This window comes from Poecilia reticulata, chromosome 8 (genome assembly GCF_904066995.2).
Source record: "Poecilia reticulata chromosome 8, P_reticulata-male-v2, whole genome shotgun sequence".
Lineage (NCBI taxonomy): Eukaryota > Metazoa > Chordata > Actinopteri > Cyprinodontiformes > Poeciliidae > Poecilia > Poecilia reticulata.
The window spans coordinates 16,160,096-16,175,060 of NC_088837.1; the positions used below are offsets into that span (position 1 = coordinate 16,160,096).

General features: G+C 42.6%; 1 protein-coding gene across 3 annotated transcripts in view; it reads left to right on the forward strand.

Annotated features, from left to right (window-relative positions):
* aatka (apoptosis-associated tyrosine kinase a) overlaps nt 1-14,938 on the forward strand; it is a 29,238-nt gene extending 14,300 nt beyond the window's left edge. The window contains exons 4-15 of one of the 3 annotated variants that reach the window (XM_008416158.3): nt 3,342-3,483; nt 6,688-6,767; nt 7,197-7,315; nt 7,405-7,492; nt 7,631-7,764; nt 8,156-8,240; nt 8,329-8,450; nt 8,843-8,992; nt 9,574-12,769; nt 12,850-12,997; nt 13,226-13,429; nt 13,513-14,938. In XM_008416158.3, the coding sequence (XP_008414380.2) occupies nt 3,342-3,483; nt 6,688-6,767; nt 7,197-7,315; nt 7,405-7,492; nt 7,631-7,764; nt 8,156-8,240; nt 8,329-8,450; nt 8,843-8,992; nt 9,574-12,769; nt 12,850-12,997; nt 13,226-13,429; nt 13,513-13,541 (4,497 nt within the window). In that variant the 3' untranslated portion in view covers nt 13,542-14,938. Of the gene's footprint in view, nt 1-3,341; nt 3,484-5,741; nt 6,462-6,687; nt 6,768-7,196; nt 7,316-7,404; nt 7,493-7,630; nt 7,765-7,839; nt 7,996-8,155; nt 8,241-8,328; nt 8,451-8,842; nt 8,993-9,573; nt 12,770-12,849; nt 12,998-13,225; nt 13,430-13,512 lie in introns of those variants that run through there. The other 2 variants (XM_008416160.3, XM_008416162.3) reach the window with 2 other exon arrangements.
* The last annotated feature ends 27 nt before the right edge of the window (nt 14,939-14,965 follow it).

Here is a 14,965-nt window from a genome sequence, read left to right on the forward strand (position 1 = left end):
GTGGGACCGCACTCTGGTAAAAGCTTCATTATTCTTCTCCATCGCTGTGTTCCTACCGGAGCGTGCAGTGTGTGGCTGGGTATTAAGTGCTTTCTAAACTGAAGGCTCTCCTGGGATCTACGCACTGCTGACTCACAGCCAGGTGCTCGCTTTCACACTTCACTCAGAGGAGAGTGGCAGATGGTCGTCTTGAATGAGAAGCGCACATACACACATTCCCGTGCGCGCACGTTTAGCCACTCCGACACACGCCGAGCTATCCAGATATCAACTCGTGGTCCAACTAGCTCTTATCCCGTTTTCCCTTTTACTTTCCCTGCTTATCTTGAAATCGGCTGTTGCTTCAAGTTTTACTTTATGATTGCACATAGTTAACTGCAGACAAAATGGGCGACTTCACATGATTGAATGCAGCCCTGCAGCTTGATTTCGAAAACCAGTGATTCTAAATTAAATATACTAACAATATGTGCTGTAATTCTGAGGGGGTCATGTGGTTAGGTGTTTTGCGACATCAAGAGTGGCACTGACTCTGAGAGAAAATGTTAAAGATAAATGTCTCCGCTCAGCTAAACAGTGCTAGCTCCAGGTCCTGATAAGATTCAAGTACTAATCAACACTGCTTTTAAATAATTTCACTGTAAAACAGGAGAAATCAGGATAGTATTTCTAAGTCATTTAATTCCAGAAACATTTGGATGATTAATTCCTTTGATTGATTTACTTAAGATATGACGCACTGATTGCAGTTAAATACGTTTGAATAAATAAACCACTTATTCTGGTTGTTATTTACATATTAATAGATACAAATGAAAAGTCCATTAGTTGCTATCGCTGGGTGATCATTGCAGGTTTTCTTACACAACTAATTGAGGCAGAGATCCATAAGGATCATGTGGCTCGATGAGCTGATATTTAAATTTCATTCTTTTTTATTAACGCCTGGGCATGATGCAGTCAATTCAGTTCTCAATATAAAACTAAACTGAAACAGTGTTTTCATCATGAAGTTTAACCTTATAGACATTATTAATAATAATGCCTATGACATTTCGCCCTTCTTTTCAAAGCCTGCAGCTATTCTTTTTTTTTCTATTCCCCCTTTTGTTTCTATGCCTTTGTTGCAAACACCACCCGATTTCAGCAAATGGTAAATATTTCACACTGGCTATCTCTATGCACTTAGTAGTGGTCTTTGAGAATTGGATGCATTTTGGACTTACTGTATCTTGCATAAATTTGCATAAATACGGACATGTTCTGCCTCCAACTGCATCGATAACACCTCGTTTAAACTTAGAAAAACTACATCAGAATGAAGAGATGCTGTTTACTTTAAAGACTGGAAGCGTAATTTGTGAAGCAAAGGGGTAACTTAGTAATTTACAGACAAAATTGCAAGATATTTTTTTGTGGAAAAACAGCCGAAGTCCTGCTGTGAATCAGCTTGTTAGTGTACCTTGAGAAATTTCTGCTTGAAGCTGTAACCAAGAATTTAGTGTCTGCTGATACCCTCACCTTGAGCACCACAAAGCTGCACATTTCCAAATGTAAGTGAGGTTCAACTGCGTTATTTGTTCAAATAAAACACGATTTCTCAGGCCAAAAATATATTTAATCTTGATAATGTGGTTCCTTTAACAAAGCTGCTACCTAACGAGACACATACTGCATTCATAATAAAATCAAAAGTGGCTGAAATGACAAAAACATATTTGGTAAATTATAAAAAAGAAAGTGTAGTTCCATCTTTCTAATAGGACTTTGAAAAAGAAAAAAAAAAACATTAGCATTTACCACAGCCGTGAAGAGAAGCGGAAAATGAACAAATGATGTCGCTGTATTTCTTCTAAATGTGAGGCATATGACAAAAGCCTGAGTTCATCTGTGCAGTGTGACATAATATCGAACAGTGAAGCTGACGTAGCAAATAAGAACCCTATGGTTTGAGAAAGATTATGATGGGATTGCTGCACAACGGTTAGCGAACAAGGACACTGCAGTGGACCGAGCGGCAGGAAGATTGGTTGTAGAAATAAATCAGACAAAAAGCAAAGAGAAATAGGTGGGATATGGGGCAAGAGAGCCTCGCAGCTTTTCTACGCTACTGCTGCATATGTGTGTGTTGAAAGTGGAGGAGAGATGTGCAGCAGGGGACAGGCCATTTTTCTACGTCGGCTAAATATAGATCACACTCTCTTTACCTTCTCCTAATGTAGAGTAGACAGTTAACCTTTTCTTTTTAAAGGTTAGTCATACTTTGTGTAATGCACAGTAAAAGATTTAACTGCAGTCTTGGTTTGGCATGATGTCATAATCTGGGTCTTGTAAAAGTATTCACACTGCCTTAACTTTTGTCATGTTACAACCACAAAACTCAATTCCTTTCAGTGGGATGTTATGTGAAAAACAAAAACAAATGTAGCATGAAATTGTAAAGTGGAAGAAAATGTTGATCTTCTCTTTTCTTTTTGTTTCCAAAGAAAAATCTGAAACGTGTGGTGTGCATCTTAATTCCTTTTCCTCTAACACCACCGAATAAAATCCAGACCAGTTGCCTTCAAAAGTCACATAATAGTGTTAATTACAGTCCAGTCAATTAAAAAAAATAATCTTTAGGTATCCCTAAGGAGGCAATTAAAATATAGAATTTTCAAAAAATGTCACATTTTGAAAATTCAAGCATTATCAGTTAATAGATTTTTGGGTTTCCAGGCTTAATTTCCTGCCTAGATGGCAGTCAAATTTACTGCTCCGTCACTAAATAAAATGTATGTTTTATTTTTTTATGCTTAATGTGTGTCAGTTTTTGATCTTCTCAACAAGCGTTAACATTTAATCTGCCATTTCCTGACTTCACTGCACCTCTTCTTTAGTAAATATCAGTAAACCACTTTGATATTTAGCTTTGCACTGTGAAGGTCTTATGTGATGCAGCCCACAGTATTAGCAACGAGGAAGCTAAGTTGCCTAGATCTGTGCATGGCTCACATATTCTGCACTTTTCATGAGTTCACATTGAGTGCTATCGATATTTATCAACAAAATCTCGAAAATCCTTTAAGAAAAGCATCAAGATAGTTGATAAAATACAGCCCAGTATGTTTTTCATTGAACTTCTCTTCTAATGAAATTAAAGAAAGTCTTTGTTTATACAATTTGAATATCCATTCGCATTAGAAAGTGAGCATCTTAATGTGCATCACAATCTACATGACTAATGTATATGGGTAGGTGAATGTGCCTCAGTGTATTTTAATGCCCAGACAGTTGAGCCATTGTCTCCCACTCGCTAGTTGGGAGCAGATGACTAATCCGAGTGTCTGTCCTCGCAACAGGAATTTGAAAACACAGAGGGAGAAGAGTACCAGGCAGACCTCTCCGCTCTGGCCTCGCCTTCCTCCCAGAACGGGCCCGAGGTTTACATCCTGCCCCTCACTGAGGTCTCCCTGCCTGTCTCCAAGCAGCCAGGCAGATCAAGTAAGAAACTACACCGTCACAGCATTTTTATTTATTTTTTTCTAAATGGGATTACCACATATTAGCTAAACCTTCTTGACATTAATTACTAATGTAGGAGGTCATTTCCTCTCAACAGAACATCCTCATACGTACAGCTGAAACTCGACATTTATATGCAGTACATAAATATATAAGTCCCATACATTTTCTGCTACAAGTCAGTTAGTGTCGCTGACTTTATTTCAATTTGCTAAATGCCAGAATAATGAGAGAAATAAAATTTTTCAAAAAAATATATGTACATATTTAATAGATCCAAGGTTTTGATTCACACTCGGTACCATGACCCTAAGCATGCGAACAGATGAGTTACAAAGTGACTTAGGAACAACCAGGTCAGTACTTTGCCGGGGCTATAAAAAAGCCTGATCTCAGTCCAACAGAAAATGTGAGGGCAGAGGTAAAAAGACCACACCGGTGCCGTCAGGAGAAATAGGCCAAAACTCTATTGTTCGAAGTTTGTGGAAGGACACTCATAGTATTTGTCTCAAGTCAAACTGTTGAAAAAGCAATTCTGCCATTGTTCAATCTTTAATGTTAGAAAGTGAACTCTGAATTTTTTTTAATGTATTTTTCCATCTATGATTATTATTGTTACAAATGTGCAGCAGATTAAACTATCAATATATACAATCATCTGCCGGTGTAAATGATTCTACTTTATCTTTTTTTTTTTGCGTAATGTAATGAAATGTAATGAAATAGTTTCGAAATAGTTTTAAATGTGGAGTTTCAACTGTATGTATAAGGATGTTCTGTTGAGAGGAAATGACCTCCTCCATAGTTTTATCTGGGCTTTTTCCCTATTTCATCTGTTTATATTTCGTCAGGTCATCCTGTCTCATGTTAAAACGTGCATGTTCATTTCTGTGTCAGCATGTGGCACATCCTCGATTTGTCTCGCCCCTGCATGACTCACCGGCTGTCTGCGCCGCGCTGGGCTCGGTTAGAAAGGAAGGTTGTAGCTTGCTGCTCTTCGGCATCCCAGGATGAGAGCGCGAGGAGTGATTGGACAAGGCAGCCTCGGGCTCGCAGCCAATCCACGGTCTTGCCTCTGTCCCTCGTAGCGACGGCTGTGTGATTGGTGCAGGTGTTGCAGGGCGAGGAATGAGCAAATGGTGAAAGGAGAGATTGTGAAAGAAAGATTGTTTTAGCCTCAGAATAAAGACAAGGAAGGTGATCGTGTAAACACAGTGAAACTTAATGCTACTTCTAGATTCTTGGAGGATTAATACAAAAGGAAATGTATGTCATTTATAGGTATTTGAAGTGATTCAGACAAATCTATACACATAAAGTGAATGATTCTAGTTTAGTTAGCCATTCATAATTAGTAAAACCATATTAACAATGACCAGGGTATTATTCGCCACAGTTATAACAACATATGCAATAAATTAATAACTGTTGTAATTAAAAAAATGCTTGTTGAACAGTTTGTACAACAAAATATGAATGCTGCTCGCTGCAAAGATCAATTATGAGTCAGGATGGATACACAGCTCAGTGTTTCACATTGATCTGACATCCCTGCTTTCCAATTTGTTGCTTTTATCTTTTATTCAAGAGATCAAATTATGCTTTTCGACAGACGCTTCAAAGTGTGCGTGTGAGCTCGTTTCATTCCACCATCCCACAGATCTTACAAGGCTCGATTGTACCATCTTCGTTCGGAATGCAGCGAGCAGGACACAAATGCACAATCAGCGTCATGATGTCCAAGTTAGGAATAATGCAGCATTTTAATTATTTTGCTCTTCAACTCTTTCGTGAAGGAGTGACTCATCAGTAAGCCGAGGTGGTTGTGAAGTGAAGTGAGGTGTCAAGTCTGTTATGGCTGTGACAACCTCCATCCAGGGTTGTAGCAGAGAATGGGCCTTGTGTATGTGTGTGTGTGTGTGTGTATGTGCGTGTGTGTGCATGTGTCTGCTTGGTGGACTAGGTACCAGGAGACACAGCGTGAGCGTATGAGTGAGCGAACTGAACAATAGCACTGCTTTAAGCCAGCTGGCCAGTGGGGGAGCGCAAGGCTGGGCTAAAACGTCCGCGGAACGCACCAGTGGAGGACTGGCATTGTAGGGTGAATACAGTGCCCTCACTGTGACAGAATGAAGAGAGACAGGGAAAGGTTGGTGGCATGCACCAGGGCCTAAGAGCAGGGGTAGAGGGCGGGGAGGGGGGCTGAGATAGGGGTGGTGAATGTGTATGACAGAGATCTTTTTTTTTTGCATTGGACAGAGCAGTGTTTGTTTCATCTTCGGTTGAGGAATGCTGCTGTCCTTGGTGACAGGGGGGCATTATGTGGACTTTATGTCATTACTGGGTAACTTGAAGCTGCACACAGAGCTTCTGCGTCAAACGGCATACAACCAACATGTGTGACGGTCACACCGGGCTCGATGCATATCCAGAAAAATCTGCGTGCGGGGACGAAGGAACCATCGGTAGATTGGCTTAGAGGTTCTTCTTTTTCCGTGACGTTTTACAGTAGATTCAGTATAGCACTGTGTCGGAACCAAGGATTTCAGTATTTGCTCAACAGCTGGAAAGCCCTAGAGGGGGACAGCGTGCATGTTTGTGTGTACGTCCCAGTTGGAGGATGAGCGCGCTACAGATGGAGCGAGGCAGAGTGGTGAGCTTGTTCAGCTGTTGGAGGGCCCGGCGGGTTAAATCCTGCCGAGGCTGTCTCACACACACTGAGACTGTTGGGCTCTCTTTCACATACACACAAAAGGGGCTGAGATGCCCTGGGGCAGGAGCCGGGGCCTCGGGCTCTTGGTTCTCACACTCTGAACCGGCGCGCCATTTCAGTCGGGGTCATGGACTCAGACCCCGTCACGGTACTGAGAGCGGCTGGCCACTCCGTCTCGCTATCATTATCATCTCGACACTCATCATGGACATCTCTGTTTCCTGAACCATGAGGATTCAAGGAGGTAATTCATTTCCCCAGAAATGTGAATGTGCAAAACCGTGCTTCCCATGTAGCGATTTTACCCAAGATGCTGGTATGTTGAGTTTATTTTAGTGCAGATCAACTTTTTTGTGAATGCTTTACTTCGTTTTTCAATTATTTTCTTATCACGTCAAATCAACCGGTACAGTACGCAGTTCTGTCCAGTCTAATAGTAGTTTTGTGTGTTGTTTGTTATTCCTTTTCAGTACAGCTGTTGAAATCTTCTGACATTGGCCGCCACAGTCTGCTGTATCTGAAAGAGATCGGACATGGCTGGTTTGGAAAGGTAATTTGATTCTATTTTTTATTTTAACAAAGTTTTCTAATAGAGTCCAGATCAACTGATTCACCCGCCTGATCATAATTAATTGCTATGACTTATTATCTGTACTATTCTTACTACATTTGATGTTTTTACTCTCTGGAATGTGAGCTTAATGGCTTGAAGCTCTGAAGGCCGAGGAAAATCTTTGGCACTTCTGTCAGGGTGTCAGTTCTGTGGGAGAAAGGAGAAGAAACTCACAGTTACAGTGGATTTCTTGTAGTTTAACACACGTTACTGCAGCTCTTGAATTTCTCCTCACACCACTCCCTCTTCCAGCTTTAAACTTTGCAGCTTTATATCGATGTTGTTTCTACTTAATGTCTCCAGTCTCTGAAAAAAAAAAAAAAAACTACTTTGGCTGTTCTGTTCTTTCTTTCCATAATCCCACAGGTTTTGTTGGGGGAGGTCACTGCAGGCATCAGCACCACCCAGGTGGTGGTGAAGGAGCTGAAAGCCAGTGCAAGCGTCCAGGACCAGATCCAATTCCTAGAAGAGGCCCAGTCATATCGGTCAGTGCCATGAAAAGTAACAAACTTCAGTCTAATGTTATTTTTTATTCTTAGAATGTGTGCTATTTAAGTGTTTATTGTTGTGCCAGAACCCTTCAGCATCCTGCACTCCTGCAATGCCTGGCGCAGTGTTCAGAGGTCACTCCCTATCTACTGGTCATGGAGTTTTGTCCTCTGGTATGAAAACAATTTAGTATAAAATGTTGTTTGCTCCCTCATAAATACCTCCTTATTTCTATTCTTGGCCCTGCATCACTCGTAATCATACACAGACTGGACACTTAAAACCCTCATTTCCTTTCTTCCTCCTCTCAGGGAGATCTTAAGAATTACCTCGGCAGTTGTCGGGCTACTGACTCCGAGACTCCAGACGCCTTGATCCTGCAGAGAATGGCTTGTGACATTGCTTCAGGACTCCTGCACCTACATAAATACAATTTTATCCACAGGTACATAATAATGGTCTCAGTCTCTTTGCAATTAAACCTGCTTTCACTGCACTAAATGAGCAACGTCAAATCAAAGGCTTTGTGTGCCCCCTGTTGGTCTCTTCCTGCAACAACATCCTGGTGCTGCCTGAGTGCTTGACACAAACTCCAGCATCAGTGATTTTGTTGCTGGGGGCGAACCTCTTTCCGTTGCCATGACCGCCATGCTGAAAAACTCAACATATAAAAGAGGTGAGGTGGGATGAAGACTGAATGTTTCATTCCTTGCACAACCAGGTTTAAAAAAAAGAAAAAAAAAGAAGAAGGAACAGTAGACTTCTACAAAAGATGTTTATCAACACTTGATTCATTATTTTTTAAAGTTCATCTCAGTATCTCTTTGGCACAACAGTGACCTGGCCCTGCGAAACTGCCTTCTTACATCAGAAATGTCTGTGAAGATCGGCGACTACGGGCTGTCTCACAGCCGATATAAGGTCAGCTCTATAATAAAAGATACATTTTTCTTTTACTTTTTGCCCCCTTCCCATTGATAAACCTCTTGCTCTGTGTTTGCTCATGCAGGATGACTATTTCATTACCCAAGACCAGATTTGGGTGCCTCTGCGCTGGATCGCACCAGAACTCATAGATGAAGTCCATGGAAACCTGCTGGTTGTTGATCAAACCAAAAGCAGCAACATATGGTGAGAATTTTGAAAGAAGTTTGTAAAATTTGGCCACAGACGTAGCTGCATTAAGGCTATGTAACATCCTTAGATATTGTTTTTTCTTCTAATGTTGTTTAATTTATTGTCAGGACTATTTTTTTTATTTACAATGCCTTGAAAATGTATATGGAAGCTTAAAACTGTCTTCTGGGTTTGCTTATTTGTCTCAAAATTTTCAATTTTTTAATAAATAAAAAAAATCATCTGTAAGTGTGATAAAAAAGCAAAAAATGATGATCTCTACAACTAAGAACATACTTTTTGTGGCACTGTGTTGCTATTAATGTTGTCCTTGTTTGTAAGTTGTTGTTTTTTTTTTCATTTTGTAGCATCAAGCATCTTGACTTCCATTTCTTCCATTCCTCCAGGTCTTTGGGTGTGACTTTATGGGAGCTGTATGAGCTGGGAAACCAGCCGTACAGACATTACTCTGACAGACAGGTGTTGACATATGCTGTGAAGGAGCAGCAGCTCAAGCTACCGAAACCTCAGCTGCAGTTCCCCTTGGATGACCGCTGGTGAGACATGCTTTCCATGTTTAGCCACTTAGGGCAACTACGACATTGATCCCTAGACATGTTAGGACTTTAGATATTCAACATCACCTAACTGGCCAATTGTTTCATTAATAGCCAATGTTTTGTTGCATCTGACCGTTGCAGTGATATTTCCCATTGCAAGTGAGAGCAACTAATCAATAGTCTTCCTATTCTTTATGACCCTCCTGGCATAAAGCAGAGTTAAATCACCTCATCCATCTTCACCTCCAAGACAGCTGAACATTGTTTATGCCTATTAATTTTTCACTGTTGTTGTTCAATGAGAAAGACGTTTGGCACTAAGCTACACTGACACACAAAGAGAATATTTCAACTGAGTCAGCAGCCATACTTCACCCTCCTCATGTACCCTGCAAGCTATTGGCCAGAGCTGTAAATAAATGCCAGGTGTAGCTGCAAAGTGCTGACCTCTGAGGTTTCTCTGTAAATTGCTTAGCTGTTTATCTAGGATCAATTCTTTAACGTCTCCTCCTCGTCCGGAATACCATTAATTTTGTCAGAGCTGGTAAGAAAGTGAAATATTTTTGCACCTTTTTCAGGTATGAAGTTATGCAGTTCTGCTGGCTGCAGCCAGAGCTCAGGCCCAGCAGTGAGGAAGTGCACCTTCTGGTCACATACCTGTGTGCCAAAGGCTCAAGTGAAGCTGAGGAAGACTTCGAGCAACGCTGGAACGCCTTGAAACCCAATTTGCTTGGCAGCACGTCGCACACAGCTGCATCCGCCTCCCTGGTCTTCACTCCCACCCCTGCTGACATCCCCAGTGCAGACCAAACTCAGGCAGCGGAGCTGGCCTCTTCTGCCTCTTCCTCCTTCCCCCTCCTGGAGCATTTCTCTGACAGCTTTCACTCTGACACGGGGGATGACCTCCTGACCGTCACCGAGACGAGCCATGGACTCAATTTCGAGTATAAGTGGGAGCCGGCCCGAGCTGAGCAGCCTTATTGCTCTTCCTCCACCAGCGGGCAACTGGGTCAGGAGAACCCACACTACCAGGATATTTACTATTCTAACACAGGGAGTACCTCAGTGGGTTGCAAGGCTGACAGTCTGACATCAAGCAAGTCCCCATCCTATTATGAATCAGAACACACCAGTGTGGTTCCAGTGCTGAGTGCCCACAGCCCCTCTATCAGCAGCGAGTATTACATTCGTATAGAAGAACCTGTCCAGTGCAACATCAAGATTGATGATGGCATTGGCGACTATTGCTCAGAACTGGAATCTGCTACCAGAAGGTTGTCATCCGAAAACAAAGCTAGTTTTTACTGGTCCACCACTGACAGCACCAGATCAAATGATTCAAGTCCCACCATTCAACTACACACACACCCACTGCTGAGCCCTTCGTCTAACAACAGTCCAGTAAAGTCAGGTTGCTCTTACAATTCACTTCCGTCTTATAGCAGTAATGCAATCTACTGTGATGACTCACCTCCACCTAATACACAGAAGCAATCCTCTCCCCTCGAAAAGACACCAGATATTCAAACAAACCATCTTCGTACAGATGGTGCATTAGAAAACCCACGCAGTTTATCCCAGGCTGTCAGCAGCCCCAGTTTAGGATTCTGCGATCCGTACCTTGAGCCACACACAGGCCACAGCACAGTCAACGAAAGCTGCCATAACATGTTGGGCCCCCTCAGAAAGACGCTACCCATTATAAACCACTTTGATACAGATGTAGGAGAGGATGACGGCGATCTGCAATCGGGTCGACGGAAAAGTAGAGAAGTTGAGGATAAAACCAACTGGATCTCAAACCGTTCAGCAAACAACAACAGCTTTGACAGCAGACACGCAGACGGTGGGAATGACAATTGCGAGGCTGTTCGATCTGACACGACAGATGCGTGGGCTTTGACCAAGGACACCACGAGAACCTTCCAAAGTTTTAAGCCTTGTGGCACCTTGGGGGGCAACGAAGAAGGCCCTGAATGGAGTGCATTATGCATGTCCGTTGGTTTAGACTCTTACATTCAGATATGCCACAAAGAGTCGACTCAAGAGGAGAAGCTTGCGAGTTTGGATATCTTTCAAAGCAGCAATGCTCTTATCAGCCCAAGAAAGAATAGCAGTGGTGCAGGTGGAGAAAATATTGACCCTCAGACTGATCAAACAGGGATCTTGTCTGATATGCAGAGAAGCAACATCTGGCAGGGAGTTTCAGCTGGAACATCTGTTGGCCTGAGTGGCTTAAGGCTGAATTATTCAGAGCCGTCCAAAAGCAGCAGAAACCAGCAACATGCAGTGAACATTAGGGACTCCAGCAGCTGCCTGGTTGAACTCGGTGACTACAGTGAGGATGAGGAAGATGACATGGCCGATATCACATCAGGGATCTTTGCTGACTTCAACCTTGACCTGAGTGAGGTTGAGGAGGAGGACCTCAGCCCAAAAAAGATTTCAGAGGTGAATTCAGATTCTTTGGGTGCCATTAATGTAGTCTCATCTGTGGCAAGCTCCTGCGACCAGGCCTTCAGCCCTGATCCCTACAACACACCCATCCTGCCCAAATCTCTGGACAGTGGCTATGACACAGAAAATAATGAATCTCCAGAGTTTATGTTCAAAGAGCTCGGAGATCCGCATGGTGGTGAAAGTTGCCCTGGGTTGGGTGGAGAATCCGAAATTGCGCTGCATGTTGGTTTAGGGCCAGGTGTCTGCACTTCAACAATCACCTCAGAGCTACATGTGAAGAGCCTTGTTGATAATCAATACAGGGATTCAGCCTACTTCTCGGACTACGACGTAGAAAGTGACAAGAGTCCCAAAGAGGAAGACAATGGGTTCTTTGCAGAATCGAAGAAACATGGTTCTGACAATACTTTTAACTCTGCAGTTGAGCATTCTCTTGAAAGCAGTCTAAACTGTGGGAGGAATTTAACAAACCTGAGACAACTCAAAAGTTGTGTTTTGGCAAATCTCTCAGAGGCCAGTTCCTACGTAGGCAACAATATTCATACACCCGAGTTGTCCATGCTGTCACCATTTCCTCCGCAGATGGGTGGGTGCCTCACCAAAGAAGCTGCTCCTGCTGATGACCTGGGGTTGGACACGGAACATTCGGGGAACGAGCCTGCATCTGAGCTGAACTCCTTCAGTGGGTCAGAACCCTCCTCTTCTCTCCTGGAAGTCTCTGCAAACCACGAAGAGGCTAGCAGGGGAGCAGAAAGCTGCTCATCTGTCCATTCATCCATCGCTCATTGCTCCCACTCCGAATGCAGAGAAAAACCCCGGGAAGAAAAGGAAAATGTCGAGGAATCCACAGAGGAGGAGGAGGTGCCTGAACAGAGTCACGTCAATGAAGGAAACCAAAGGGAGGGTGGGAGAATAAACGAGGAGGATTTTGAGGACATCGACGCAGAGGAGTGCGACAGCCTGTGTGAGGAATCCAACGGCCCTCGGGACCTTTCCACCTCCTCGTCGCTGTTGGAGCTTTGCGGAGAAGACGTACGAGCTCCGCTGGAAGAGGCTGAGGACGAAGACGATTCTGACGAAAGCGAGTCTGACGAAGAGCTGAGAACCTACAACATCCAGGATGAAGAGAGCGAGGAGAGCGAAGAGGATTTCAGGACAGTGCCGGTGGTGGTGAGCGACTGCAGCAGGGCGAGACACCTTCGCAGCCTCCTGAAGATGCCCTCCATGCTTACCCAGTCCTTCTGTGAGGAGCTGGAGAGGAAGAAAAAAGCAGTGTCCTTTTTTGACGACGTGACGGTGTTTCTGTTCGACCAGGTATATGGCATATTAACGTATCAAATGTTGCACCATATTGGCTTCTGAGAGTTTTATGAATGAAACAACGTAATTTTCAGGAGAGTCCCACTGGAGAACTGGCTGACTGTTCGTTTCCCACTGGAGAGGAGCCCAGCGAGCAAGAAACGTCAAACCCAGACCTCGAAGCTCAATCCGGCGATGCTCACTGTTTTTCTAAAGAAACAGAGGGAAACAACTCTGAAGAGGGTATGCACTAAGAATGCCATTAGTTTATTCCAAACTTTTAGCTAATGCTCTGACTGGAAACACAAATTTCCCTTTGAATAGAATCTCTATTTAATAACTCAGCTTTATCAGCTTTTGACTTGCTGGCAAACAGTCAGGGCCACTCTAGCTAAAAGGTGTCGTCTTCATGTTACTAATTGATGCTCATCAGTGTAGCTCTAAAATGTACTATGTTTTACCATTACGCAGATGAAAATTACAAATGGGAAGATGAGGACTGTGTGGAGACCTGTCCACCCTCACTCGACACCTTTCCCGATCCCGAGTCCTCACAAACCTCTATCACAGATACACCTGAAGTTCCGAAGCCCGTTGCTGTTCCGGTTAACCGTTTCATGGTCTCTCGATTCTCCATCACACACGTATCTGACTCCCACACAGACACAGCAACAGGTAAGTAATAAACACCCACCTACACACTTTGGTGTGCTTCGTTATATGCTGCTCTGCATTCAAAAATCTCTTGTGTCCAACAGGGAATACCGAAGATAACCCAAAACACTGAGTCTTAAAGGAGAGACCACAGGAGGCGGAGACACAAAAGCAGCATTATTATATTCAAGATGATATAAAGAGTTTTATTTTTATTAGTGTTTTGGGACAACTGATTTCGAGAACCTTTATGAGACATTGCCTCATATTGTGGTCAGATACTTTATTGATTTGCACAAACCTTTTATTTCTTGACATAAGTGCAATAGCAGTACGAGAGGAAATTTGATTTTAAGAACTGCAGAAGGTGGACACAAATTTATATAATATAGTTTGGGGTAAAAAAAAAAATCCTGTTTCTGCAGATCTAACATAATTTTGCTTTATGAAGCTGCCGTTCCTTTTTGGCAACAGTTTTTCCGCTTAAAACATAAATGGAAAAATAAGCAAGGCTTCATAGCTGCTTCTCCCATTGGCTGCCTTTTCACATCCGCTTGGAAACTAGTTCTGTCAACCTTAAGACTGTTATTGATTATTTAATCAAAAGCAGAAAACTGTACTTGACAGTTTCTTCATAGAAAGCCATAAAAGTTGGGGGGTATTTTAAATTGAAATCACATAATATTCACTTCGTGGCACTTTGAGCGAAAATTCAACCGATTGACGCGTAAACGCCCAAGTCACCATTATCAGTCCTTTTGGTTTACATTTCACTTTGTGTAGCCTTAGCTACTCTTCATCTCCCCAAACTGGAACAAAATGGGCAACCACAAGATATTCTGTTTTCATTCACTGTGCCAGCTGCAGGTTTGTTTACTCGTTTATATTTTTTTCCTTTTTGTTTTCTTAATAGAATCGGATGGATTGAGAGGTGTTTCCACAGAACTTTGTGGTGTCACTGTAAACATCCCAGTCATAAATGTGGAATGTCACTTGTCATGTTAATTTATCTTTTCTAAGAAAATGAGTAAAAAAAATGTCTTGTATACAAATGAGCTGTTACACTTTTGGTGAATGCCTGAGCCTGAGGTGAAACCAAGACATTCAGAAAAGGACATATCTGGTATATTGTATGAATATTATATCAACATGTAGCAGGTAGCTTGAGTATTATTATTAATGCTGTATCAACTGCTGTATTCCCTCCCTTTCTGTCCTCCTGTAGCTCCAAGATTCAATGCCTTTCCCTCTCACTTTGCCTTTTAAGTTGTGCAAGTTTAAGAAAAATGTTACCAGTATTTTTGTATGAGCATTTCAAAAATGCAATTCAGGACGAGCGTTTATTGAATTCGCCAAAGAAAATTTGCAAAGCCCATTGGCTTTTAAGTGGCAGACGCCTATGGGGAAGGTGAGGTTGCTCTATGCACCAGAAGTGACATTTTGCGGTTTCCATTCGTTTCTCAGTAATCGCTGTTGTACTCTCCACCCCCCTCCAAAAATATGAATAAATCCAAGTACGTTTTCCCCCTTCTTGTATTTGTGGTATATTTTATTTGG